Source organism: Entelurus aequoreus, linkage group LG13 (assembly GCF_033978785.1).
Source record: "Entelurus aequoreus isolate RoL-2023_Sb linkage group LG13, RoL_Eaeq_v1.1, whole genome shotgun sequence".
NCBI classification, from domain to species: domain Eukaryota; kingdom Metazoa; phylum Chordata; class Actinopteri; order Syngnathiformes; family Syngnathidae; genus Entelurus; species Entelurus aequoreus.
This window is the reverse complement of record NC_084743.1, coordinates 31,652,159-31,680,065: the sequence shown is the minus strand read 5'-3', so window position 1 is coordinate 31,680,065 and position 27,907 is coordinate 31,652,159. Positions and strand designations below refer to the sequence as shown.

The 27,907-nt window shown below is 37.5% G+C and overlaps 2 protein-coding genes across 5 annotated transcripts; both read right to left on the bottom strand.

Moving 5' to 3' along the window:
- Positions 1-181: 181 nt before the first annotated feature.
- Positions 182-21,890, bottom strand: mmadhcb (metabolism of cobalamin associated Db). Of its 4 annotated transcripts, none has more exons than XM_062068536.1 (8): positions 21,724-21,890; positions 16,130-16,164; positions 14,586-14,730; positions 11,729-11,940; positions 9,729-9,831; positions 3,902-4,032; positions 1,589-1,675; positions 182-550 (listed from the first exon to the last, which is right to left on the bottom strand). In XM_062068536.1, exons 2-8 carry the CDS (start codon positions 16,136-16,138, stop codon positions 377-379), a joined length of 861 nt encoding a protein of 286 aa, XP_061924520.1. In that variant the 5' UTR covers positions 16,139-16,164; positions 21,724-21,890; the 3' UTR covers positions 182-376. The 4 variants fall into 4 exon arrangements, with proteins under 4 accessions (XP_061924520.1, XP_061924521.1, XP_061924519.1 ...); XM_062068537.1 differs by lacking the exon at positions 21,724-21,890 and adding an exon at positions 19,981-20,101 and having other exon boundaries at positions 11,885-11,940; XM_062068535.1 differs by lacking the exon at positions 21,724-21,890 and adding an exon at positions 19,981-20,096.
- Positions 21,891-23,285: 1,395 nt separating this feature from the next.
- On the bottom strand, positions 23,286-25,945 carry LOC133662999 (mucin-5AC-like). Its single transcript, XM_062067186.1, has 5 exons — positions 25,822-25,945; positions 25,503-25,586; positions 25,263-25,361; positions 25,012-25,118; positions 23,286-23,378 (listed from the first exon to the last, which is right to left on the bottom strand). The coding sequence occupies exons 1-5, from the start codon at positions 25,904-25,906 to the stop codon at positions 23,286-23,288; spliced, it is 468 nt and encodes a 155-aa protein (XP_061923170.1). The 5' UTR covers positions 25,907-25,945.
- Positions 25,946-27,907: the final 1,962 nt, after the last annotated feature.

Here is a 27,907-nt window from a genome sequence, read left to right as displayed (position 1 = left end):
TGTACAAGAAGCCGTAAGAGGGCGGGATATACTGCGTAAAATACATTGGAAAGTTAACGCCCTCTAGGAATCTGTGTAAATATTGCCCCTTTAAATCATTATTTTTGACAGACCTAATACCATAAATTACATACTTTTAAAAGGAAGAAGCTAAAAAACAAAACGGTTAAAAAAATGGGATTGAAAAGAGTTTATTGTATTTATATATATATATGTATATATAAATACATACAGTATAAAGCATATACATATTATGAAGTTCTTGCAAGGAGTTTATATTTTACATACAACATTCTAATGGGATTGCTTATTGTTTCTATGAATCTATTGAACATGTTCAAAATTAACTAAACTATAATTATGACCTGTACTTTCATCATGATAAACTGCTGGGTGGGGCATTGGTAAATATTGTTCCCACAAAGGCATGTGTCCCCCACAAAGGATGTCGAATAACTCTACAGCAACCGAGATCTTCAATCTGAAAACCCAGAAGACGGTACCGCTCGTCAGTCTCGAAGAACGTGTTGTTGGTGTAAGATCCAAAGAACTGGGGAGGAAACAAAGAGGTAGTTTTGAGTATAAAACTGTTGCATTGTCCAGGGAGACCATCACAAACAGTCAACGCTACTGTACTAAAGTACAGCAAATACTGTATTTCATGCATCAGTCCTACCTTCCTCACACGCAAATTCTATTTTATTATTACAAAAAAAATCTGTAATTGGAAGCATTGTAATTAACTGATTATTGGTAATTTTGATCCCAAGAAGCAGAGAAGGCATGCGATGTGCAGGTAAAAGGTCTTTTAATTGGGTACCAGGCAGTAATGAGAACACACGAGTCGCGCAGGAACTCACGAAGGTCAAACATACAGGAAACAATAAACCATTATCTGCTTGCAGACAATAAATCATCTGGTTGCAGGCAAACGGTGAGTGTAACCTTAACTAATTGGCCTTTCAGGTTAACACCAGGTGTGCATACTGTGTGTGAAATTGTTGCAACTTCGCTGCAGCATCCTGAAAAAAAATAATCCTTGCATATTTGCTGCTGAGAGCGCCAGAGCGTTGGAGATGGGACTGAATAGAAACGCAACACAGCAAAGTTGGAAATCCGAATGAGGACCAGTTTAAATAAACGTTGTCCATGTACATGTGGCTAGTGAGACGTATTGTCTGAACAACAAGGTGACAGTACGATGAGAATCTAAAGCAGCTGGGCGTCAAGCCGTCCATCTTACCGACTTTACTTGAAAATATTAGGAAAAATAAAAGCATTACCACATTGATGCTCTCCCCTAAGTTTGGACACTTTTCACCTTACACCAGTCATGTTGTTTACAGGCAAACACAAGCCTTAGTAATTTTGTAGTGTCTTGTATGTATTAATGATGCATTTTAATACTGTGTGATGTAATGTTTTTTTGGACTATCAGTCGCATCAGTCAACAAATGCGTAATGAAGAGGAAAAAACATTTTCAAACTTTGAACAGTTTGAACAGTCTTGGCTGATGGAGGACACAAAACAGCCATGAAGTTCAAATTAATTATTTCATATTTGTTTGAAGTTTTCATTTGGTCTTACCGCTAAGCCTGAGGACGGCTCGATGAAGTCAGCCCAGAATCCTTTCCTCTGCAGGATGAAGCAGATTTCCTTCGCTCCATCTACAAACTAGAAAAGTACAATGTCTTGTTAGGCTCTCTCTGATCAAAGGCAATAAATAAACAAATGAGGGAGGCAGTGTTCTTTCATGGACAACACTTTGGAGTCATTTCAGCAGAATATAATTGGAACTGAAAGAAACAATTATATTAAGGAAAAATCAACAGCGGTACTAAACAAAGTTACAAGTTAATTAATCAACCGCATTGAACCAGATTTATTAACAATACAAGGAAGACCATAAAATAAATTCCAACTAAATATCATTTCTGTTAAATAAATTATTTTTGGAATTTTGCCGATCGTTCACAATCATTATGAAAGACATGACGGCGGATAGATTTAAAAAAAAAAAAAAAGCATTCTAAATATTAAATAAACATAAATAAAAGTCTACTTACAGCGGAACCAATGGGAGCTTCACTATTTCGCCCATAAAATCCGATAAATAACCATTCAAAAACCGCCAACAATACTCTATTTACATTTTGTGACTTGAATATTAACCAAGTATTAGTGATATTGTTATTATAAGCACTAATGCAACAAACTGTTTATAGCGGCGCCATGATCACTACCGAGTGCCCCTATGTTTACATCATCCGAGTGGTCTGCTGCTTCCTTGCTATAAGTTTAGATCATACATCATGCGTCTCCCCTGGACAGAAGAAGTCTGAGTAGGTATTCCAACAAGTTGGTAGACTTTGACAGCCATTTAGGACTTTGAAAAGGCCAGAACGACACAAAAAGACCCCCAGCCCTCCCACTCCGTTCCTTTGTTTATGAGACATTCTTCACCGAAACGAGTATATATGAATACCCTATCAATTGGCAGCAGACCTTGTACAGTAAGTGATGTTTTATCATGTTGGTTGGCTCTCTTAAAGTCTGCAGTGAGTAGAAATCAGTGATGAAGAAAAAAAAAAGGGGTTGGGGGTTGTTTGTTTTCAAAATGATTCAACTATTCAATGTCAAAATATAAACAGTAGAAATAATGGACAAAATGTCAGCTACTGTCTTGTTCTAAAACACCAATGAAAATTAAATGTAGCATTTAGACAGGCTATACTGTAGCAAAAGTCATCACATGTCTGCCACAACCATGTGTGTTCTTAAATGTGTATTCCACGTCTTCCATGTTGTATTTATATTTGGGATTACATGGTAAACAACTAAAATGAATGTTTGGGCATTGTTTTATCCAGACGCATACATTTGTCCAAATGTGGCCAAGTGGACGCATTGTGAGTTTTCTGGACGTCGTCTACATTGCTAAAAGAAAAATCTAAGTAAGAGAATCCGCCTGCCATCTTCCACTAGTTGCTTTAATATATAAATCGCCCACTTGAATATTCTCTCTTCTCTTCCCCGTCTCTCGTCGTCATTTTAGGATGTGCGCGTCTGTTGTGATTTCCCTTCCTGGTTCGATGACCCGCCCTATCTTGCCTCTGTTTGGCCTGTCTGTAATGTTTTGCCCTAATCTTAACCAATCGTGACTCATCATAATAAAGCAACCAACCAATCATGGATTTACTTATAGGTAAACCAATCAATCATCATTGATGTTTCCTGTATATTTTGTCCCCTGCCCGTGGAGTTGCTTCGCTACGTAGCTTCGATTTTAAAGTTAATCATTTTTAATGGAAAACCGTAGTATTTACCACTGGATTATCAAATACCGTACTCATTACGGGAAAACCGTAGTTGTTGGCAGGTATGGCAAAGAGACAGATCAAGATTTTAACACACATTGTAGGTCGGAAAAAACGAAGAAAAACTGAAAATTTATTTTTCTATTTTCACAGACATAAAAAAGACGGATTTCCAACTATAGACGGAAAAATCACATGCCTGATTGTAAGTGAACATTTGATTGCGTGTATTTACTATTTAGAATGCAGAAAAAAACATCCATTGTAATGTCCTTCAAAATGATTGAGAACGATCGGCAAAATTCCCAAAAAAGTGCAGTTCCCCTTTAAGAACGAAACAATAGCAAAAATGCCCGCAAAATTATTGCGCTCGATGAAGCCATCAGGGTAAAGTCCTTGGCAAGTAGCAGTAATGAGATCCAAACCACTAAACTAGCTACATCAACGCATACGATGCATGGCAGGAAGTGATGCCAATGGTATAATGGCGGTTTGGTCATCATATCTTGGTTGATATTTGTCTATTGCAGATCCATTTAATATTCTGTAAATTACCATCTGTACCATGTTTAAGAAAGCTCACCTTGTCAAGCATCTGCTCTCGCTCATCCTCCACAGCGGAAGACCATGCTGTCATATCATTCTGTGTCTTTTGGGTCACTGTGACCACTGTCACATGAGCGCTTGGAGCCTCAGGAAACAGGTATTGGAGATCTGGGTAATACATAATAACGAAATCACATTTTCGAATTCAGATTTCTAATGTTTTTTTTAGTGAAGATTATTATTACAAAACACAATGTAACGGCCATACTCCATATTTCTTTCTCTCTTGACAAAGGCGGTCACACTCCCTCCCCTGCCTGCTTCTTTGTCTTGTCTTATCATAACTTGTGGCTAGAGGTTTTTTTTTCCTGGCCCCAAACTACGCCTGGGCAATATATCAATTTCATCGACATATTCAAGTTTTTTGCAAACGATTTAAAACATTTAAAATATATTATTTTCTCCTCTTGCGCCGGCATATTTTTTGCCCCCAGGAGACGTTTGGGTCCAAAAAAAAAAAAACTAAACACAAAAATGTACTTGATATCAAATAGAAAGAGGCAACAATCACACAAAGCAGACAACAAACAAACACACACACACACACACACACACACACACACACACACACACACACACACACACACACACACACACTACTCCTATCTACAAGGGAACAAAACAGTGATTGAAGTAAGTAACAAGCTTAAGCTTGCCGTCCAAACAATACTCCTTTTGTAGACCAGAAGATATGACAGCCATGGAAGCAAATTCACTCTCTTTATGAACAAGAGGCAACACAATCCATCCCTCCATTTTCTACCGCTTGTCCCTTTTGAGGTCGCAGGGGGTGCTGGAGCCTATCTCAGCTAAAGCTGAAACGACGCGTCGACGTCATCGGTTACGTAAATATGTCGACGCCGTTTTTGTGCATCGACGCGTCGCATATTTACGTCACACTACCGTCATGGCGGAGCGCAAAGCAGACGGTGCGAGCGAGGGGGAAAAAGCACGGCAAAAGTGGTCAAAAGTGTGGGAGTATTTCAATACACGGCCTAATAATGTTGTTGTATGCACACTGTGTCGAGCGGAAATGGCCTATCATAGCAGCACAACGGCTATAAACAAACATTTGAAAAGAAAACCATCAACCATCAACTAGTCAATCGTCCGCGTGAGCATACGTTGTCATCATTACACAAAAACATGAATGTGTCATTTGTATCTGCTAGGGGTGTAACGGTACGTGTTTTGTATTGAACCGTTTCGGTACGGGGCTTTCGGTTTGGTACGGGGGTGTACCGAACGAGTTTCTAAGCTAAAGCTAAAGTCTTAACAAGCTGCTTTGCTCCTTCTGCCTCTGTCTCAGCACGCAGCATTGTCCCACCCACACAACCATCTGATTGGTACACAGAAAGCGCTAACAGCCAATCAGCAGTGCGTATTCAGAGCGTTAACAGCAGTGGGTATTCAGAGCGCATGTAGTCAGCGCTTCAGCGTCGAGCAGATAGGTGTTTAGCAGGTGAGCATCAGGCAGCGGACTCTCCCCAAATGATAATAAACACCTCCCAGTCAACTACTAGTAACATCACTATGAGCCCGTTGACCTTCTAGAAATTTAAACTGCAGCTCAGCTCACTCGCAGTCCTGGCTTGAGGTGAAGGCTAATTACCTCTCAGTTCCAGCCACATCGACCCCTACTGAGCGCCTATTTTCAGCTGCTGGGAATATTGTAAACAAGAAAAGAATCAGCCTCCCCAGAGCATGTAGACATGCTAACCTTTCTTCATTACAACTGTTAGTCACTCACTGGAATGAGTAGAATTGGTTATTGTGTACTGTGTTGGACTGGATGTTTATTTTGCACATTTTACTTAATGTTTACATGGCTCCAGAATATTTAGATTGGCACTTTTTTGTATTGGATGTTTATCTTTATTTTTGCACATTTTAGCAAATAAGCAATACTTTCACTTTTGTTGAAATGTTTACACTGTTGTTACAGAATATTTCGTTTTGCATTTTTTTGTATTACATGTTTATCTTTATTTTTGCACATTTTAAAGCAAAATTAGCAATACTTTTACTTTTGAAATGCTTATACTATTGCAGAATATTAAGATTTGCACTGGATGTTTACTTTTATATTTGCACATTAATAAGCAAATAAGCTACTTTTAATTTTGTTAAATGTTAAAAGTTTTAAATGTTTACCTTGTTACAGAATATTTTGTCATGTTGTTGTCAATGTTGACTGTGTGGCTATACTTCTTTTTTTTTGTAAATAAAAGCCATGCCTTTTGAAAAAACTGGCCTACATTTATTTTTTCATCTTCATTTTAAATAAAATAAAATAAAAAATAATCGGTAAAAGGAAAAATACCGTAATTTCCGGACTATAAGCCGCTACTTTTTCCCCTCGTTCTGGTCCCTGCGGCTTATTTACGGCCTGTTCTTCTCCGACATCGATGAAGAGGATTTCGGTGGTTTTAGTACGCAGGAGGAAGACGATGACACAATGATTAAAGACTGACTTTTCATATAGATAGATAGATAGATAGTACTTTATTGATTCCTTCAGGAGAGTTCCCTCAGGAAAATTAAAATTCCAGCAGCAGTGTACAGAATTGAGATCGAATTTAAAAAAGTAAATAATGGGGGTATAAATGGAAACAAAATAGAAAAATATTACAGTAGAATAAAAACAAAAAGCATCAATGAGAATACAAATATAACAGTAAAATATGAATATAACAAGAGAAACTAGGCATTAGTGACCATGTTATGAAAACGTATTACACTGTTATTGTTTTGCATCCCCCGTCATTCTAGTACCCCCCTCCCTCCCAGAGAGGAGTTGTACAGTCTAATGGCATGTGGGACAAAGGAGTTTTTTAGTCTATTAGTCCTGCACTTGGGATGAAGCAGTCTAGCACTGAACAGGCTCCTCTGGCTACTGACAACGGTATGCAGAGGGTGACTGGCATCATCCAGGATGCTCACTAGTTTTTCCACAGTCCTCTTCTCTGCCACCGTCACCAGTGAGTCCAGTTTTAGTCCGATCGTAGAACCGGCCCGCCTGATCAGTTTCTCCAGTCTGGAGCTGTCCTTCTTAGATATACTGCCCCCCCAGCACACTACGATGTAGTACAGAACACTGGCAACCACAGACTGGTAGTACATCCACAATAGTTTTTTTACAGACGTTGAAGGAGTGCAGCCTCCTCAGGAAGTACAGCCTGCTCTGTCCTTTCCTGTACAAGTGGTCCGTGTTAACAGTCCAGTCCAGCTTGTTGTCCACCCACACCCCGAGGTACTTGAATGAGTCCACGGTCTGTACCTCGACTCCCTCGATCACAATAGGTTGTGACCTTGGACTCGACCTCCCAAAGTCAATGACCAGCTCTTTGGTCTTTGAAGGGTTGAGCTGCAAGAGGTTCCTGTGGCACCAGACAACAAAGTCCCTCACCAGCCTCTGAAACTCCTCCTCTCTGCCGTCCCTGATGCACCCGACGATGGCTGTGTCATCCGCGTACTTCTGGATGTGACACAGCTCTGAGTTGTAGCAGAAGTCAGCAGTGTACAGGGTGAAGAGAAGAGGGGCCAGCACCGTTCCCTGCGGTGCTCCGGTGCTGCTGATCACAGTGTCAGATGTGATGTCCTTCAGTCTGACGTACTGTGGCCTATCGGTGAGGTAGTCTGAAATCCAGGCAACTAGGCAGGGATCCACTCGCATTCTGTCCAGCTTGTCCTGTAGTAGGCGGGGCTGGATAGTATTAAAGGCACTCGAGAAGTCCAGGAACAGAATCCTCACAGCGCCATTTCCCTTATCCAGGTGTGAGTGGGCTCGGTGCAGCAGGTAAAGGATAGCGTCCTCCACACCAACGCCTGCCTGGTACGGTAGGCTGGTTATTTTGATAACGTACAGGCGAGCACTTTGTATTACTTTGCACCGTTGTATTATTTGTACTCTGCACGAATGCTGTTCGCCATGTCAAAGATGTGAAAGTTTGATTGAATGATTGAAAGATTTATTGTTAATAAATGGGACGCTTTGCGTTCCCAAACAGTCATCTCTGTCCCGACAATCCCCTCCGTGGTAGCAGGAACCCCTATATACTACGGTAATTACACATCAAAACCCTGCGGCTTATAGTCAGGTGCGGCTTATATATGGAGCAATCTGTATTTTCCCCTAAATTTAGCTGGTGCGGCTTATAGTCCGGAAATTACGGTAATCTATAGATTAATCGAAAAAAATAATCTATAGATTAACCGATTAATCGAAAAAAATAATCTATAGATTCATCGATAGAAAAATAATGTTAGCTGCAGCCTTAATCTCAGCTGCATTTGGGCGGAAGGCGGGATACACCCTGGACAAGTCGCCACCTCATCACAGGGCCAACACAGATAGACAGACAATGTTAACACTCACATTCACATACTAGGGCCAATTTAGTGTTGCCAATCAACCTATCCCCAGGTGCATGTCTTTGGAGGTGGGAGGAAGCCTGAGTACCCGGAGGGAACCCACACAGTCACGGGGAGAACATGCAAACTCCACACAGAAAGATACTGAGCCCGGGATTGAACTCAGGACCTTCGTTTTGTGAGGCACATGCACTAACCCCAGGTCCACCGTGCTGCCACAACACAATCCATTAAAAATATTTAACAGAGCAGCTGTAACTGCCGACAAACTGCCACTGCTAAGCGAACACACAACTGAGCTAATGCTGCTCTGCCTGGGCGCTGACGTCACACACCCCTTGGCAACAGGCACCCCCTTTTAAAGGCACACACGCACACTCTGCTCCAATATGAAACATCTCTCAACTGCATAAACCAGATTCTTAAAGTTGTTTTTTTTTATTAAACTAACTCATTACTTACTTTTCCTAGTAATTAATTACATTCATGAAAGAGTAATTCCGTTAGCAATTCAATCACTTTTTAAAAGTTATTTTCTGAACACTGGTGACGATACCATGTATGATGAGAAAGAAATTACGGTGGGAAACGATCCCTAAAGCAGTCACTCTGCACATCGCCAAGATGTGTGAAAGAAAAAGCCTGCATTTATCCACTTGACTTACTGAAACTATAGTCTTCTCAATGTTGTACTTATTTATTTGGACACAATGTATAATACTACAATTGATGCAGTATTTACAGAAGTATTTTATTCAAGACAGAAGTTTTAAGTTTGTACTTTATAAATGTTAATGTTGGAGATAATTATGTATTTGCATGCAATGTTACATTTTTGTTCAAATAAGTATTTTAAGACAGACGTATTGATTCCCAGAGGAACCTCTAAATTTAGTTTTTTAGAAAAGTATTCCATAAAAAGTAACATTTGTATCTGTCTAAAAAGAACAACATGATTCACATTAGAATGTTGCTAAAAGTAAGATGCAGTATATGCGGTGTCATATCAAACTACATGTTTGTTCTAGTTTTAATTATTTTTCTACTCCCCCCTCAGTTTGCATTTTCACACGTTTTACAAGACGGCGCCCTAGTAGGGACCCATCAGCGTTCCTGTTCTGCCGACCATGTACAATGTATGTCTACTCTTGAATGGGTCTGCACTGAAATTAATTGCACTGTACTTTTTTAAATGCAATGAAAATAAAGTACTAGTTTATTCTATATGAGTTACTGCTGTGCCACAACTTTCTCACAACGTGGCCACGCTTCTCAAAGTATGTGCAGAAGGACTAAGCATTGATGGTAAATCAAAGTACCCGTAGGTGTTTTAAGTATTTAAAAAAAAAACTTTTTTTTTTACTAGAAAGAACTAATCGTTAAGCAGAATTTTTTTTACAATTTACTTTTGATTTAGTGCAGGGAATTACCTTGCTTGAATTGCTCAGGGCATGACTGTATGACACACTCTACAGATGATTCGGCCAAATGTATCTTATTAGCCTTCTGATTGATGGCTGGATCATCTTCTTTCTGCACATAGAACATAAACAATGATTAGAACATCCTGGAGGTAAAAGTGCAACTATCTAGTATCTACATATATATTCAATGTACTGTATATCATGCGACCAGTGTTTCCTTAAGCCTTATATTATGGGTGCTCAACACATCTAATCTTCTAATCTAATATTATAATTAGGGCTGTCAAATGATTATATATGTTGTAATCAGATTGAAGGGGTGGTTTGCAACATTTACACAGATGCCTAGAGGGCATTAAATTTCCAAAGTATTTTACACAGTAACAGTATATCCTGTCCTCTTACGGCTTCTAGGATGTAATGATGAACACAATGTACGTACAGTATGTAACAAGTGCATGCGCATTAACTATGGGTGTTGTTAGTTAATGATATCGATTTGGACAGTTAGCGTTAGCCGTCATTGAATGTATATTCTATCATAACAATAACAATAACTGTTTGTTGCTTCTCTTAAACTGCTTTGGTATGTGTGCACACACTTACTGCGTGCACATACGTGTTGACGGGACAGGGTGACTGCTTAGTAATTGCGAAAAATATCGACAATTGTCAAACAAATATGTGCTGTTAAACCACTAATGGTAACATAATGGTGTTTTTGCTGCATTTTTTCCTTTGAAAAAAATAACTGTGAACAAGTTGCAAAAAGCCCATATAATCACAGTTTACAGATAATCATGATCCATCCATATTTGCAACTAAAGCATGTCTAAAATGTGCCAACTTTCACTCGTATATCAACTATATCAACTCAGAATGGAATGAAACTTGAAAAAGGCTCTATATACGCCAACATGCCAAATATGGCCGTCGTCGATAATCGGTCTATAGACAGTATACTTCCAGAAATGCTCAGCTTCCGATGGGCGGGACAAAGGTTACGAGTTATGAGTCTCCCCACCACTAGTTGGCGTAAAGAATGTCACGGTGAACCCTGTAAGATCCAAACAAAACATTCGGTCTTACGCTCTAGCATTAGCTTATGGCTAGAGATGGACATAACTTTGTTTTTCCAACCAGGGAAACGAAGAAAGTGAGTGTCTAAGACAGTGCTGATATTCATTGAAGTAAAAAAATAAATCATGAAAAACATGACCGAGCATGTAAGCTTGTAGCTAACTTAGTGAAGCAGTTTGATTGTACCATACTGAAGCAAAACGAGTCGATAGTTAAAATAATAACGAAATGACAGACATTACGTAATTTCAGTTCTTATATGTCTTGTACATGTTTTTTTTTTATATATATCTTGTATCTATATATGTCTTGTACATGTTAAGAATGGACAATAATAAATAAACTTGAACTTGAACTTGATGTATCCATGAATACATGGACAAAGTTAAAGTTACAGTACCATTGATTGTCACACACACACTAGTTGTGGCCAAATGATTCTCTGTATTTGACCCATCACCCTTGATCACCCCCTGGGAGGTGAGGGGAGCAGTGAGCAGCAGCGGTGGCCACAAGCTGCAGATGGTGTGTTTGACTGGAAAGCAGCTCGAAGGGTATACCGTAGAAATCTGCTTTCCAAGGTAAATGCTGTAAATAATTATTACATTACTTTATAAAACTACTACTGTTGTTTGTACTACATTCTATTGTATTTTTATTATGAAATATTTCTTATCTAAAGGTGTGTTTTTCTTTTTAAAATGCATGTTACATGTTACAATAGGGCTGTTTTGGGGGGGCCAAGCATCAATTAATGTTGTGTTAAATATGTCACTAATTAAACTGGTATCCCAGGCTACTAATGTATTCCTTCATACAACAAAATGGCCCAAAATGTTTAATTGGTTGTCCATTGAAAGTCTGTACATTTTGAAACTAAAAGGTATTTGAAATGGAGGTTGAATAATTATGAGTAATCGACTCACAAAAAACTCATTCATAGGCAGCTTGGATAAACATTGTTCACGGTTGGATGACGCAGGCAGAAGATCAGGGGCCATCTTGTCTGTGAGTCGAATCTTGTGTTCTGAAGCCTTTTCCAGATTACATTCAAACCCTACATTACCAGGCAGAAGAGAGACCTGGTGTTTGACGCCAGATGGTACCATGGTCTCATCCAGCCATAATGGAAGTGGTTCTGAAAAAGAAGACAATTTACAATAATTCTTAGCTTGGTCTAGATATGCATGGTCCGAATTTGTTATCCAAAACTCAAAACTAATTAGGGATGTCTTGATCGATAAGCTCCGATACAAGCAGTCCTGCAGCGCCTTTACTTGTGCAGAGCTGGACAGCCAGTTAACACCTAATTGTCCTTCAATAAGCGAACAAGGTTGGTCTTTTCTTGTATTTTAGTCCTTTATAGAAGGTAAACATGGTAGGCGACCCCGAAGGGAATAAGCGGTAGAAAATGGATGGATGGATATATATACAGTATATATATATATATATATATATATATATATATATATATATATATATATATATATATATATATATATATATATATATATACACACATATACAGTCGCGATCAAAAGTTTACATACACTTGTAAAGAACATAATGTCATGGCTGTCTTGAGTTTCCAATACTTTCTACAACTCTAAAAAAAATTTGTGATAGAGTGATTGGAACACATACTTGTTGGTCACAAAAAACATTCATGAAGTATGGTTCTTTTATGAATTTATTATGGGTCAAAAGTATACATTCAGCAATGTTAATATTTGGCTACATGTCCCTTGGCAAGTTTCACTTTTGGTAGCCATCCACAAGCTTCTGGCAACCTTCTGGTAGAACTTTTGACCACTCCTCTTGACAAAATTGGTGAAGTTCAGCTAAATGTGTTGGTTTTCTGACAGGGACTTGTTTCTTCAGCATTGTCCACACGTTTAAGTCAGGACTTTGGGAAGGCCATTCTAAAACCTTAATTCTAGCCTGATTTAGCCATTCTTTTACCACTTTTGACGTGTGTTAGCCCAAGACCCAACCTCCGGGCTGATGATTTTAGGTTGTCCTGAAGAATTTGGAGGTAATCCTGCTTTTTCATTGGCCCATTTAAAGCACCAGTTCCATTGGCAGCAAAACAGGCCGGTGCATAATACTACCACCACCATGCTTGACGGTGGGCATGGTGTTCCTGACATTAAAGCCCTCACCCTTTCTCCTCCAAACATATCGTGGCCTGCGATGAGGTGGCGACTTGTCCAGGGTGTACCCCGCCTTCTGCCCGATTGTAGCTGAGATAGACTCCAGCGCCCCCCGCGACCCCAAAGGGAATAAGCGGTAGAAAATGGATGGATGGAACATATCGTGGCAAAACAGCTCAATTTTTGTTTCATCTGACCACAAACTTTGCTCCAGAAGGTCTTATCTTTGTCCATGTGGTGTCAGATAAAACAAAAATTGAGCTGTTTGGCCACAATACCCAGCAATATGTTTGGAGGAGAAAAGGTGAGGCCTTTAATCCCAGGAACACCATACCCACCGTCAAGCATGGTGGTGGTTTTATTATGTTCTGGGCCTGTTTGGCTGCCAATGGAACTGGTGCTTTAAATGGGACAATGAAAAAGGAGGATTACCTCCAAATTTTTCAGGACAACCTAAAATCATCAGCCCGGAGGTTGGGTCTTGGGCGCAGTTGGGTGTTCCGACAGGACAATGACCCCAAACACACGTCAAAAGTGGTAAAGGAACGGCTAAATCAGGCTGGAAATAAGGTTTTAGAATGGCCTGACTTAAACCCCATTGAAAACATGTGGACAATGCTGAAAAAACAAGTCCATGTCAGAAAACCAACAAATTTAGCTGAACTGCACCAATTTTGTCAAGAGGAGTGGTCAAAAATGTAACCGGATGCTTGCCAGAAGCTTGTGGATGGCTACCAAAAGTGCCGTATTGCAGGGAAACTTGCCAAGGGACATGTAACCAAATATTAACATTGCTGTATGTATACTTTTTACCCAGCAGAATTGGTCACATTTTCAGTAGACACATAATAAATTCATAAAAGAACCAAACTTCATGAATGTTGTTTGTATATGCACCATAAGGAATCATCTGACCTTCATTAAATCATTTACTAAGGGGACAACTTTCTGACTGTTGAACTCTGTGGACAAAAGCATGACTTTTTACAGTATGTAAAATTCGGTTCATGTTGTTTTTAAATCATATTGTTTTATTTGTATGTTATTGCTTTGTATTTTCATTTACTAAACCCTTTGGTAAAATAATTATGTCTGTTTATTTACATGGTATCATTTTAGAAATATACTGTGCCACTAATCCATACGTCATCGGCCGGATTTGTACTACCCTGAACTGTAAAATGCAGCTGAAAACACAAACCACACACTTCTACAGGAACCTTTAATTCCAGGAACCTTTAGTTTAAGGAGCCTTTAGTTTAATGAACATTTAGTTCCAGGAACTAAAGGTTCTAGGAACTTAGTTTCTGAACTTTTGTGGGAAAAGGCCAAATGTTTTCTGTTTGCGTAATTTCACTTGACCTTTTCTAACATTCCACACTACAAAATACTAAATTATGTATGATTTGTGCAGATATCGTATCGGCGCAATATCGGTATTGAACAATACTCAAGGCTCGAATATCGGTATCGTATCCGAAGAGAAAAAGTTGTATTGGGAAATGCCTAACACAAATTACTGTTAAGAAATAACTGAGAATGTCATGATATACAGAAGGCTATTAATTATTTTAGTAATAAATACTGGGTGTAGAAATATTAAACAAAGAATGACAAAAGCATAGCATACCGTTTATGGAAGCGGCTGTTGCTACATGGCGATCATCAGAACCGTGGGACCCAGTCATAGATAATCCCTTGGTCCTGGCGATTTGACGCACCAGAGCATGAAGCCCAGGAAGATAAGTAGCCAGCCTAGTTCTGCTGTACAGCACCTGATCACATAATAATACATATGTTTTTAAACTTTAAATACACACATTGCTAAGATATAAAGTAGGTCTCTATTTAAGCAATGTCAGCATAACAGCTCAAAAAGGTCTAAACAAAAGGTACAATGTGAATTTGGGGCTGTCAATGCACATGCTTTTGTAGTATTTTGAGTGTTGTCATCCATCTGCTTTTCGAAATGTCGTTCTCACAGCTTTGTAACAATTAGAGCAAATTGCCCAATCCTTGAATTTACTTCTCTTCCGCCAGATGACACAATTTATGAACAAATAGGAATGTGACTCTTATAACAACTCACAATTCAATTTGATTAACAATCGATTCTCGATTCAAACTAATTATTGCAATATATTATATGATGTATAAAATTAAATAATAATACAAAAAAAATCTGTTTTCAGGCTACAAAAGTTCATTTGGTTGCTGACGTATGATGTAAATCCGCATGTGTGTAAGCGCAGAGAATAAACTTATACATATATATATATATATATATATATATATATATATATATATATATATATATATATATATATATATATATATATATATATATATATATATATATATATATGTATATGTATATATGTATATGCGTATATATAATAAATTAACAATATTTTTTTTTTACATAACCTGCAAAAAAAAATCTTTAAATTTTACTTCAAAAACTGGCAGCTCAGTCACCAGAATTTTACAGTAAAAGCAATGGGGTTTTTTTTACAGCATATAAAAAAATTGAATACATGGAAAAACAATACCACTGTTTTCGCGGTACAATTCATGCAACAGAGTGGCAGGTTTGTTTTTTTTTACCGTAAAATCTTGTTATGTCAATGTTTTTTTTGTTAGTTTTTTTATGATTTCAGTGTCTTACTGTATATGGGAAAAAACAGTACCAAAGTTGAATCTACGGAAAAAAAACTCAGTCGGCGGAATTTAACAGTAAAATCTATTGTCAATTTTAAAGTGTACAATTTGATTGATAATTTGTTTTGAAATCATAAGTCAAGCAGATATTTAAGTACAGTATTTATCTTTATTTTAACAAAAAATATTTTTGGAATACATGAAATAATACTTTTGATTTTGAAAATATTGAATTTTAAAAGATATGCAATTGCATGCAGTACATGATGTTTAATGTCAAAAGGGAAATAAATATATTTCGTAAGAAAAGATTAAGCATTTTATTAACGCATATTATTTCCAGGCTTTCACGGGCCACATAAAATAATATGGGCCTTGAGTTTGACACCTGTGCATTAGTGTATACACTTGCAAGTACCACCTTCGATCAATGCATGCCCTACCTACTGAAACAATTTAAAACATTAATATGACAGCTGACTTGAGCTCATCTAATAGTCAAACTGAACTTACAGTCGCCATGCTCCACTTCTTTGCAGTTTCTCTTCCTGCGAGATTAAGACACAAGGCGGTAAGGAACCATTCACAAACATATGAGTAGAATCCAAATATGTCTGGACCAACACCAAATATCGTAGCTTATGCATATGACTGAATATTGTTGTTAGATTTCGTTAAAAATCATATTTTCCCTTTTACTACTTTATTAGCTATTTTTAAATGTACTCATTTATAAATACCCTTCTATTTTGTAGAAGTATAGACTTTTTATATTACAATTAGAAAGACCAAAATTACCCTTGTTATCAATATTATTCTGTTTAGGAGTGTCGCGAGCCGATATTGATACCACATATTGGTTTGATATCAGGAAAAAACAGATATCAGATTATTGGATCGACTTGCATCTAAAATCTCCAATATAAACTCTGATAAATGTATCTAAGCTAAGCGTGTTTCCTCAGGACCTTCGTATTGTGAGGCACATGCACTAACCCCTGTTACACCGTGCTGCCTATATATATATATATATATGTATATATATATATATATATATATATATATATATATATATATATATATATATATATATATATATATATATATATATATATATATATATATCAGTGTTTCCCATAAACTGCAAGATACCTGTGGCGGTGGGGGCGTGGCTATGGGCGTGGTCACCATGACATCATCGAGTAATTTGCATAATTTACTACAATGATATGATTTTCTCTAAAAAGGCTCAAAAAATGTATACTTACTAATTAATAATAACAGTTTTGTTTTAAACGTCCATCCATCCATCCATCCATTTCACAATATAATTACAACACTTTATGTACATATTTATATACAGATTTGAACAATATTTGAAATATATTTATTAATTGTGGTTCTTACAAAAAATATATCTTATAAAAATATAAAAGCTAAAATGTCTCTTAAAGCTCTGCCCCTTTAATTAGTGCATACTAAATAATTTAACTTTAGCCTACTACTACAACCATATTACTTACCGGCAACATAAAGTGAAACAGAGGCAGAGGTGTCCTGCCACAGTCAGTAACAAACAAACAGAAAACAGTAGTGGTGGTAGATAGACACAGAGCTTCATCAAACATCTGATCCACTGAACAAAGAGCTCCAAAAATCTTGATCCTACACTTCTCTTTTGTAAAGTAAATCTGAACAGCCAATATGGGCACCTACATCAACTATATGATTTGCCTGAGAAGCTGGACAGGACAAAAAAAAAAAAAAATTAATAAAATAAAATTAAAAAATAAAAATTAAAAATTAAAACAAACAAAAAAAAATCTATTTGTTACGGCCTTAATTCTTTCGTGGCGGGCCGCCACAAATAAATGAATGTGTGGGAAACACTGTATATATATTTATATAAGCTACTTTTGCTGTGTAGCTTGTAGTGTAGCTTGCTACAATTCTCTGGGGATAGCTTCCCTTGTAGTTTACCTACATTTAACCGAGAATAATTTGTAGCATAGCTTACTACATTTTCCAAGTAGCTTGCCCATCACTGTTTATATTGTAGCTACGCTGCTCATCCAGCTGTTACAAAAATAAACTATTAAACTTGTTAAAGTTAAAGTTAGAGTACCAATGATTGTCACACGCACACTAGGTGTGGCAAAATTTTTCTCTGCATTTGACCCATCACCCTTTATCACCCTCTGGTGTCCATTATATAGCAAGAAACGGCAAATTGGTAAAGAATTAAAAATAAATATATATATTTTTTTTTTATATAAAAATAGTTTTTTAATAGCAACATTAACAACAAACGGTAACATGCCAAAACTATCTAACTTGCTCAAAAAGAAACAAGCATTTTGTGATGACGTGTTTACAAAGCTGCACATACTGCTTTTAAGGCTGAAACGACGCGTTGACGTAGTCGACGTCATCGGTTACGTAAATACGTCGACGCCGTTTTTGTGCGTCGACGCGTCGCATAATGACGTCACACTACCGTCATGGCGAAGCGCAAAGCAGACGATCAAAGAAGACGATGCGAGCGGTGCGAGCGAGGGGGGAAAAGCATGCCAAAAGTGGTCAAAAGTGTGGGAGTATTTCAATAAACGGCCTAATAATGTTGTTGTATGCACACTGTGTCGAGCGGAAATGGCCTATCATAGCAGCACAACGGCTATGAACGAACATTTGAAAAGAAAACCATCAACTAGTCAATCGTCCGCGCGAGCATACGTTGTCATCATTACACAAAAACATGAATGTGTCATTTGTATCTGCTAGGGGTGTAACGGTACGTGTTTTGTATTGAACCGTTTCGGTGCGGGGCTTTCGGTTCGGTACGGGGGTGTACCGAACGAGTTTCTAAGCTAAAGCTAACTTTAGCTGCTAAAGTCTTAACAAGCTGCTTCGCTCCTCTGCCTCTGTCACAGCACGCAGCATTGTCCCACCCACACAACCATCTGATTGGTACACACGCAGCATTGTCCCACCCACACAACCATCTGATTGGTACACACGAAGCATTACCAGCCAATCAGCAGTGCGTATTCATAGCGCATGTAGTCAGCGCTTCAGCATGGAGCAGATAGGTGTTTAGCAGGTGAGCATCAGGCAGCGGACTCTCCCCAAATGATAATAAACACCTCCCAGTCAACTACTAGTAACATCACTATGAGCCCGTTGACCTTCTAGAAATATAAACTGCAGCTCAGCTCACTCGCAGTCCTGGCTTGAGGTGAAGGCTAATTACCTCTCAGTTCCAGCCACATCGACCCCTTCTGAGCGTAGACATGCTAACCTTTCTTCATTACAACTGTTAGTCACTCACTGGAATGAGTAGAATTGGTTATTGTGTACTGTGTTGGACTGGATGTTTATTTTGCACATTTTAAAAGCAATACTTAATGTTTACACTGTTTCAGAATATTTAGATTGGCACTTTTTTGTATTGGATGTTTATCTTTATTTTTGCACATTTTAGCAAATAAGCAATACTTTCACTTTTGTTGAAATGTTTACACTGTTGTTACATAATATTTCGTTTTGCACTTTTTTGTATTGGATGTTTATCTTTATTTTTGCACATTTTAAAGCAAAATAAGCAATACTTTTACTTTTGAAATGCTTATACTATTGCAGAATATTAAGATTTGCACTGGATGTTGACTTTTATATGTGCACATTAAAAAGCAAATAAGCTACTTTTAATTTTGTTAAATGTTAAAAGTTTTAAATGTTTACATTGTTACAGAATATTTAGTCATGTTGTTGTCAATGTTGACTGAGTGGCCATACTTCTTTTTTTTTGTAAATAAAAGCCATGCCTTTTGAAAAAACGGGCCTACATTTATTTTTTCATCTTCATTTTGAATAAAAAAATAATCGGTAAAAGGAAAAATAATCTATAGATTAATCGAAAAAAAAATATCTATAGATTAACCGATTAATCGAAAAAATAATCTATAGATTAATCGATAGAAAAATAATCGTTAGCTGCAGCCTTAACTGCTTTATTCAGGGTCTCAGCAGGTTTCAACTAGTGAAAGTTAAAACTTGGTAGGACTTTTTTAGGACCATAATGAATATAATTTAAGACCATTTCACAGCCATATGGACAAAAAAGTACAAAGATATAAAGGAAAATCAGAGGGCCAGAAGGAATTGTAAGTAGATTAATTCATTCACTGCTCTTTCACATTTCACAACAAAATGGTTAAACTAACTAAAAACACCAGAAGCCTCTCTATTGTAAACCAAAAAAAAAAATCATAACAGTCATTTTTTTTAGATATGCCATACAACTGTTTTCTTGCAGAAGGTGCAGTGTGCTTCATATCAAGTCGCCACGCCTTTACGATACCAACCTACAGGACAGTCTCTGTCGGCAGAACATTCATCCATAGTACTGCAGTTCAACCATGGAACAGTCTACCATGAAGTAGTTGGTGATATACATGATCCCATCCTTTGAGAGCAGAGTGAACAGGCGTCTTATTTCACTTGCATGATGCTCTTGAACCCCTCAGTCCAGATGTGTCTAAGCCAGTGTTTTTTAACCTTTTTTGAGCCAAGGCGCATTTTTTTCATTGAAAAAATCCGGAGGCACACCACCAGCAGAAATCATTAGAATTGAAACTCAGTAAACAATAAAAGGTTGTTTTCGCAATTGTTGGATATGAATATAAACCATAACCAACCATGCATCTCTATAGCTCATGTCTCAAAGTAGGTCGGCGTGACTTATTTTGAGTATTTTGGTTGTGCTCCCGTGCATAGTGTTTTAGTTCTTGTCTTGCGCTCCTATTTTGGTGGATTTTCCTTTTTTTTGGTATTTTCCTGTTGCAGTTTCATTTCTTCCTTTGAGCGCTATTACCCGCACCTGCTTTGCTTAGCAATCAAGAATATTTAAGTTGTTGCTATCTTTTTTGTGTGGACATTGTTGATTGTCATGTCATGTACGGATGTACTTTGTGGACGCCGTCTCGTAAGTCTTTGCTGTCGTCCAGCATTCTGTTTTTGTTTACTTTGTCGCCAGTTCAGTTTTAGTTTCGTTCTGCATAGCCTTCCCTTAGCTTCAATGCCTTTTCTTAGGGGCACTCACCTTTTGTTTATTTTTGGTTCAAGCATTAGATACCTTTTTACCTGCACACTGCCTCCCGCTGTCGTCTGCATATTGTGATCACGACAAACGATCGTCGTCTCACACGACGTGTTCCCGACACCTACAAAGCAATTAGCTACCAGCTTCCACCTACTGATATCGAGGAGAATAACATGGTTACTCTGCCGAGCTCTAGACAGCGTCGACACTTAAAAACGGCACATTATTTGCGGATTATAATTACTGGTTTGCAAAAATATTTTTAACCCAAATAGGTGAAATTACATAATCTCCCACGTAGTGTGCCGCGGCACAGTGGTTGAAAAACACTGGTCTAAGCTGCTGTGAACCATTGATTAGGCCATGTGGATTTTTTTTATAGTGCCCTTGTGCCTATATTAGTTTTCTACTTTTTTGGTGTATCCTTATGGGCTATTGTTCACTTCAGCATGCTATTTAAAAAAAGTGTTTTCATGTAACAACCACCAAAATGTCAGCAATGGTAGAGGAAAGCATAACTGTGTTAGCATATCTGCTAAGAAATTGTTTAAAAAGAAGTGTTTATATCTCGCAAGCCTCGAATGTATACAGATGTGTGCAGATGATACAGTTATTTACGCACATTCAAATTTGTTCAGCTCATTTTGTATCGGAATAAGTTGTAATAATTGATTGACACTGTAAGAGATGTACTATTTAACGACGTGTATATTAATATAGTATATATATTATTATGTACAGTACAAGGATATGTAACAGTCCACACAGACTACTGTAGCAAGAGGAAATAGTGGGTCACACGGGTACATATGTAATAATCATGCTACAGTACAGTATGTTAAAATCAATACACGTTGTTGCGTCAAGTCCTGTGCTCTTTGCTCTAAATACTTAACACCCAATTCGTTATTGCAGACGGTATTGTTATTAATATTTCCGAATGTGGCTTTTCAGTCAAGGTGACCATCAAACGAAGAAAAGTTTGCAGAAAAGGTTCAAGTCTTACCAACGTTCACGGACGAATGGTAGAAAGTCAAACTAGGCTTCTGTAGGCAGTATAATCCCAAACAATGTAAGACTGTTAGGCGTCGACTAATAACATTTTGATATGTTTATGATTTACACAAATAAATATGAACTCGTGTAGGCAAGGGCGCAAGGGCGGGGATTGAGAAATACGTCATCATTAGGGGACCAAACTGCTTGGTGTCAGCGTTGCCAGATAGGAAATGACACATTATCGTAGTTTGATGAAATGTATCGTATATATCCGATTTGAGGCTGCTCAAGAGGACTATCTGATTTAGTAAAAAATTACCACAGACCGTGTAAAATGTAGCTAGTAATGCATTTTCACCTTTAAATAAACAACACTGTTGGAAAAAAGCTGCCACTGCCCCTGCCTGGATGAAAATGCGATGTATCCCTTTTTCGTCTGCTAATAGCCAAATATTGATGTGGGTTAAACTTTCGTACATTGTGGGATTTGGGGAATTATTTACGCACAGAGGTGAAATTATCGTACAAGTCTGATAATTATGGTACGTCTGGCAACGTTGATGCGTGTCATGATCTTTTCATATTATAGAACAGGCCTGGGCAATTATTTTGACTGGGAGGCCAAATATAGAGAAAGAAATGTGTCTGAGGGCCGGTGTATCTATTTGTAGGAACACTAATGCAAAACCTCACAATAATGTCTGATTGAATGCTAAAAACATTTTGACAGACCGCCTTAAAAAACAGAATGGAATTTTACATTTTTCTATGAACGATAAAACACTGAATATTGACAACATATGAACGTCACACCCACTCTCGATCGACATATTTTACAATCAAGCAAAACGCGACAAAGCGAAATATGAACGCAAAGGGTAAAAATACAATATACAATCTGATATATAACTAAGCTTTAGAACTTTGTTGTGAAAATCTCCTTCCGCGTCTGTCCCTGACACCCACATTTCAGGCTGACACTCTGTGGAAACGCTCCCCACCCACACTGCTTGGTGCCTCGTCTGAGCTGCTGTGACTTAGATTACCATAGTAACTAATTAATTACCATAGTAACTAGTATATCATGCAAAAGCGCAGATCCCAACCATTGAAATACTTTGTATAGTTCAAGACTTACGGTCATTTGAAAACATCATGATGGCAGCTACAGTTTACATCTTAAAGATCTAAAAAAATTATTTGGGAATGTCCGGCGGGCCAGATTGAAATACTTAACGGGCCGCATGTGGCCCCCGGGCCTTAATTTGCCCAGGTTTGTTATAGGCGGTTTGCAAACCATCTTGGAAACGCATTACCGCCACTAACTGGATGGGAGAAAAAGGTCATAATGTTCCTCACTTCATCAGTGCAGTTCAACTGGAAATCACAGCAGCAGTTCTTACAGTTCGAGTTGATCAAATGTTGCAGAAGGAGCTACAACTTGAGTTGGACAAGCCCATTTTTTAGACTGATAGCACAACTGTTCTGAAATACATTTGTAATCAAACATGTCGATTCCATACCTCTCTGGCAAACAGTCTCCATCATCAGAGAAGCAACAGATACTCATCAGTGGAGATATATTGGCTCAAAGAAGAACCCGGCAGATGATGCATCAAGAGGAACGAGGGCAGAAATGATGGATAAATGGCCAAAGTTTCTCTGTGAAGCAAAAGCGGTTTGGTCTAAATTGGCTGCTAATCTTGATGACCAAAACACATAATATTACATGTTATATGCATGTGCATGTTACTACATTACATATAACATCACAGTGTGTATATAATTCGATGATGGAGCCTTTTGAAAGTTTTTTTAGAGCGCTTTAGGCTGAATACAGTGACTCTTAGCCGAGCGTTTAATGATTTAGAATGCATAAAAAAAGAAAAACGTGTTCTGACCTTTCATAAGGATTGTGAATGACAAACAAAATTCCCAAAAAGTGCAGTTCCCCTTTCAATTCAGACAATATTCCTCTATTTAATGAGGAATGACCAAAACATAGACAATTGTTGAGTGGAGATCTGCTTCCCTCTTGTAAAAGTACAATTTAAATTTTGCAAATCATATAAATAAAACACTAAATCCTTACTTTTTGTCAAAGTAGCTGTCAATAGTGATACAAAAAACAGAACTAGAAAGAAATGCATACTGATATTAAAAATGCAAATGAAAATGTTTTGTTGATTTTTTTGAACATATGGCAAAACAAGCTTATTCACTTTATCATATAAAGTATGAGCTAATAAAATAAATGGGTAGCGCTCTGTGTGATTGGAGACACCTGGTATAGCTAATACAGAGTGATCAACCATGAAACTACAAATTATATTGACTGCATTGTCAAATATATTTGGTGAATGTGTGCGCTGTGATGACCATGGATTACAAGGTCGTCTCCTCTAAAAAAAAATTCTCACAAGAAAGGTCTACCTATAGACAATATATTTGGGAATGTTAGTAATAATAAAATATAAAGTTAAGAAACATGCGAGAGTAAAAATGTAACATTGTGTGACACACAGTGCCGGCCCAAGCCTCCATGGGGCCCTAAGCAAAATTTGATTTTGGGGCCCTCTATTTCTGCCAATAATATTGATTGTTGATCATTCACACACCTACTATAAACTCATTGCGGCTCTGGCAGTGTTGTTTACATTATCCTATTGTCATCCTGGCATGTCTTTACAAATGACATGTCATTTATAAAGATATGGGGGTGGCCCAGTTAAGAACATAAATAATACCAATGAATGAACAAATGATGTCCAGAGTGCCACATATGGTTCCTAATCTTAAATGAAAACATTCAGCTACAAGAGTGGCCTGGGGTTGAACAGTCCAAGTATTTGTATTTACAGTAAAAGTGTCATCTTGTCTCATCAGTCTTGTACATATTAGTCTTTAATTATTAGTTTATATTTTTAGTTAATTGTTCATATTTAATGTTTACTTTGTACAAAGAGAGTGCAGTCTACTGAAGTTAAATTCCATGTGTGTTAAACATTACTGGACAATAAAGCTGATTCTGATTCACTTTATTATTTTTGGTAACAAAAGCCTGAAACAGCAATGTGCAAAAATAACCCAATCCCGCTGTCCAGGACTTTTTAGAAAATAATTTGCAGCAAAAGCAATAGACTGCATCTTTACTTCTTGAATAAGTCAGCCAGCTACGCTTGACTTTTTCCCCATTGACTAGCTGTCTGTAGGTATAATGATAATGAAAACTTCGGCCATCAGGCCGTTTGGGGAATGAAAAGTTCTCCTTAATAGACAGTGGTCCTCTGATCACTTGCTCAGTCCTGTCTGAATCTGAGAGGAAAGAAGGCCACTCAGCTGGGTCAACTGGCGGAGCTGATGATGGTCCATGGTGTGAAGGGGACGTTGACGTGGAAGTTGCTGAGGAAGTGACCAAAGAAAGACAATGACTAAAAAAGAAGGACCTATAAGGTCATTAAATTGCACTGTTGGACATAATTATTAATATCAGAATGTTCTGCAGTACAATGAGCAATTATAAAAGGTGTTTTGCAGTTAACTTACCGGTACTAGATAAATCAGCTGTGGTTTCAGACATGGAGGGGACAGTGGGCACAGGGGATGGAGGCATGTGAGAGAGCACTGTAGTGGATGGAGATGGACCTAAGATGAAATACATACATACATACATACATATAGGCACACATATTAATGAGATACTTTGACTATATTAATTTCCCTTCAGGTGTAATGTTTATACTAAGAAATTAAATGTATACTGTATGGTGACAGTCTTTTCCTCACCTGATTCATCACTCACAGTTGAGCCTGAGGATGTGGACTGGCTCTGGGCTGATTCTGTGCCTCCAAAGTATTTTAACAATGCTCCTGGGGAAGTTTCACATAACTTATGAGTTGATGTAAAAAATAATGTTTATTTTACTCACATAAATTACCGTGCTCTGCTGCAAACAATTTGTGCAAACAACATATCTCACTAGTAACCTGATGCTAAAAACATATTGCTAGCACCGCGCTAGCTAGCTAACGTCACCTAGCTAAAGCTAATTACAGCTACAAATCTCTTTGATAAACTTTTTATTACCAAGTCATGCAAACATACCTTTATCATGACATTTTTTCTCCTCTTCCACTTTCTTCTTCTTCCTTTTTTCTGCACCTGAAGGATATGTCCTTTTTTGTGACATTGTTTTGCTTCTATCTGCGCTTTTGATGCCCAGTGCGCACTGGCATTGCACGGCAGGCGGCAAACGTCACAGGTGCAGCAGAGGCAGTTTAAATTTAAAGTGAGGATCACTAGGCCTAGATCAGCAGCAGCACTCTGTTGACCTAAAATTGTGTTTTTGTACAATAATATATCTTTGATCATTTAGAAATCATCAGTCAGACTCGTACATGCAAAAAATAAAAAATAATAATTTTTTGTTAATTGCTTTTGGGGCCCCCCTGGTGGCCGCGGGGCCCTAAGCAAGCGCTTAGTACGCTTATGCCTTGGGCCGGCTCTGGTGACACAACTTGATTTTTAGTGTAATGTATCCTGATACAAACAACCACTAAGGGTGTTTTACTCTAACACACAACATGAATGTCTACGCACAGATTCAAACATCCATAACCATAAGTGACAATAACAACAACAAAAACAACAAAAACAACAAAAACAACAACAACAACAACAACAACAACAACAACAACAACAACAACAACAACAACAACACCTGTCACTACACGACAGGTACCGGAAGACACAATCATTTTCTTCTTCTTTTTAATTTCCGGCAGACTGCATGCATCTTAGGCGTATTGCTGCCCTCCACTGGTCCTTATATGAATTCTTTCATCACCTCAGATCCTTTTGTGTAGTCCAGTCTTTTGCAGGAATTCCAAAACAGCTTTTGCCACTGCTTGATGTTCCCAGCTTAATATACTTTTCAGTGAAGTGTCCTCGTTTCTAGTTTCTGGCAGTTTTGCATGCATTATGGCTCTCTCTTCATTGTACTTATTGCAGTCTTTGAGGATATGGGTGACGCTTTCTTCCTCTCCACATGTGCATTTTAAACACTGATAGTTTATTTATTTGCCATGCTGTATTTGCAACTGTGGGATGCTCACCCCTATTACTGCCCTTTAATTAGGTCATATTTTTGGAACGGTCTGTGTGTATTTGCATGTAATCTGACCATTTGTTCTTTAATTTTTTTGTTGTTACTTCTACAGGATTACCTGCATCAATTATTTTCTCTACCTCTAATATTCAGAGATCCACATCTGGTTCTGACAGGATCCAAGGAGGAACAGGTGACCAACACACCACAGGGCCCAACTGCAAATCACATAATCCTATCTCCACTGCTCTGTTCCTTACTGAGTACATGAAATGTTCCCTCCTCCCTCTACTGCTAGTCCCTTGGAGTTGCCAGTGCTCTCCCATCACCCTCTTAGTGTGGATTAAAGACCTCCAACTCAACTTCTCGGGGTGACGATCCAATTCAGAATCGATTCTGGATTCAACATGATTCTAGATTCAAACTGATTTCAATGTAGTATATGGCATATTAATAATAACAAAACAAAAACAAAGGTTACAGGTTACAAAACCTCCTTTTGGTTGCTGACGTATGACATGTAGGCGCAACAAGTAAGCATGGTGAAGGCCTAAAATAGTATTTTTTATAAATGGTTCTCAAAAAAAATATTTTTTTTATATTAATTTAGCATTTATATTTCATATTTATATTCAACATTTATATTTAGAGTTAACATTTACATCTAACATTTTCATTGAGATTTACGATTTGGAATTATAATTTTTTCATTTGACATTATATGTAACATTTACATTTAAATTTAGCATTCAGATTTAACATTTATATTCAGATTTACTATTCAGATTAAACATTTATATTTAACATTTAAATTTATATTAAGCATTTATATTTAGATGGATGGATTTGACATTAAAATGTAATACTTATACTAAGATGTACTATTTAGATAAAACATTTGTATTTGACATTTGCATTTAACATTGACATTAACATTTCTATTTAACATTTAGATAAAACATTTATATTTATAGTTTATCAGATTTACTATGTAGATTAAACATTTATATTTAACATACATGTTTTTATGTAACATCTATATTTAACATTTACATTTTACCATTTATATTTAAATTTTACATT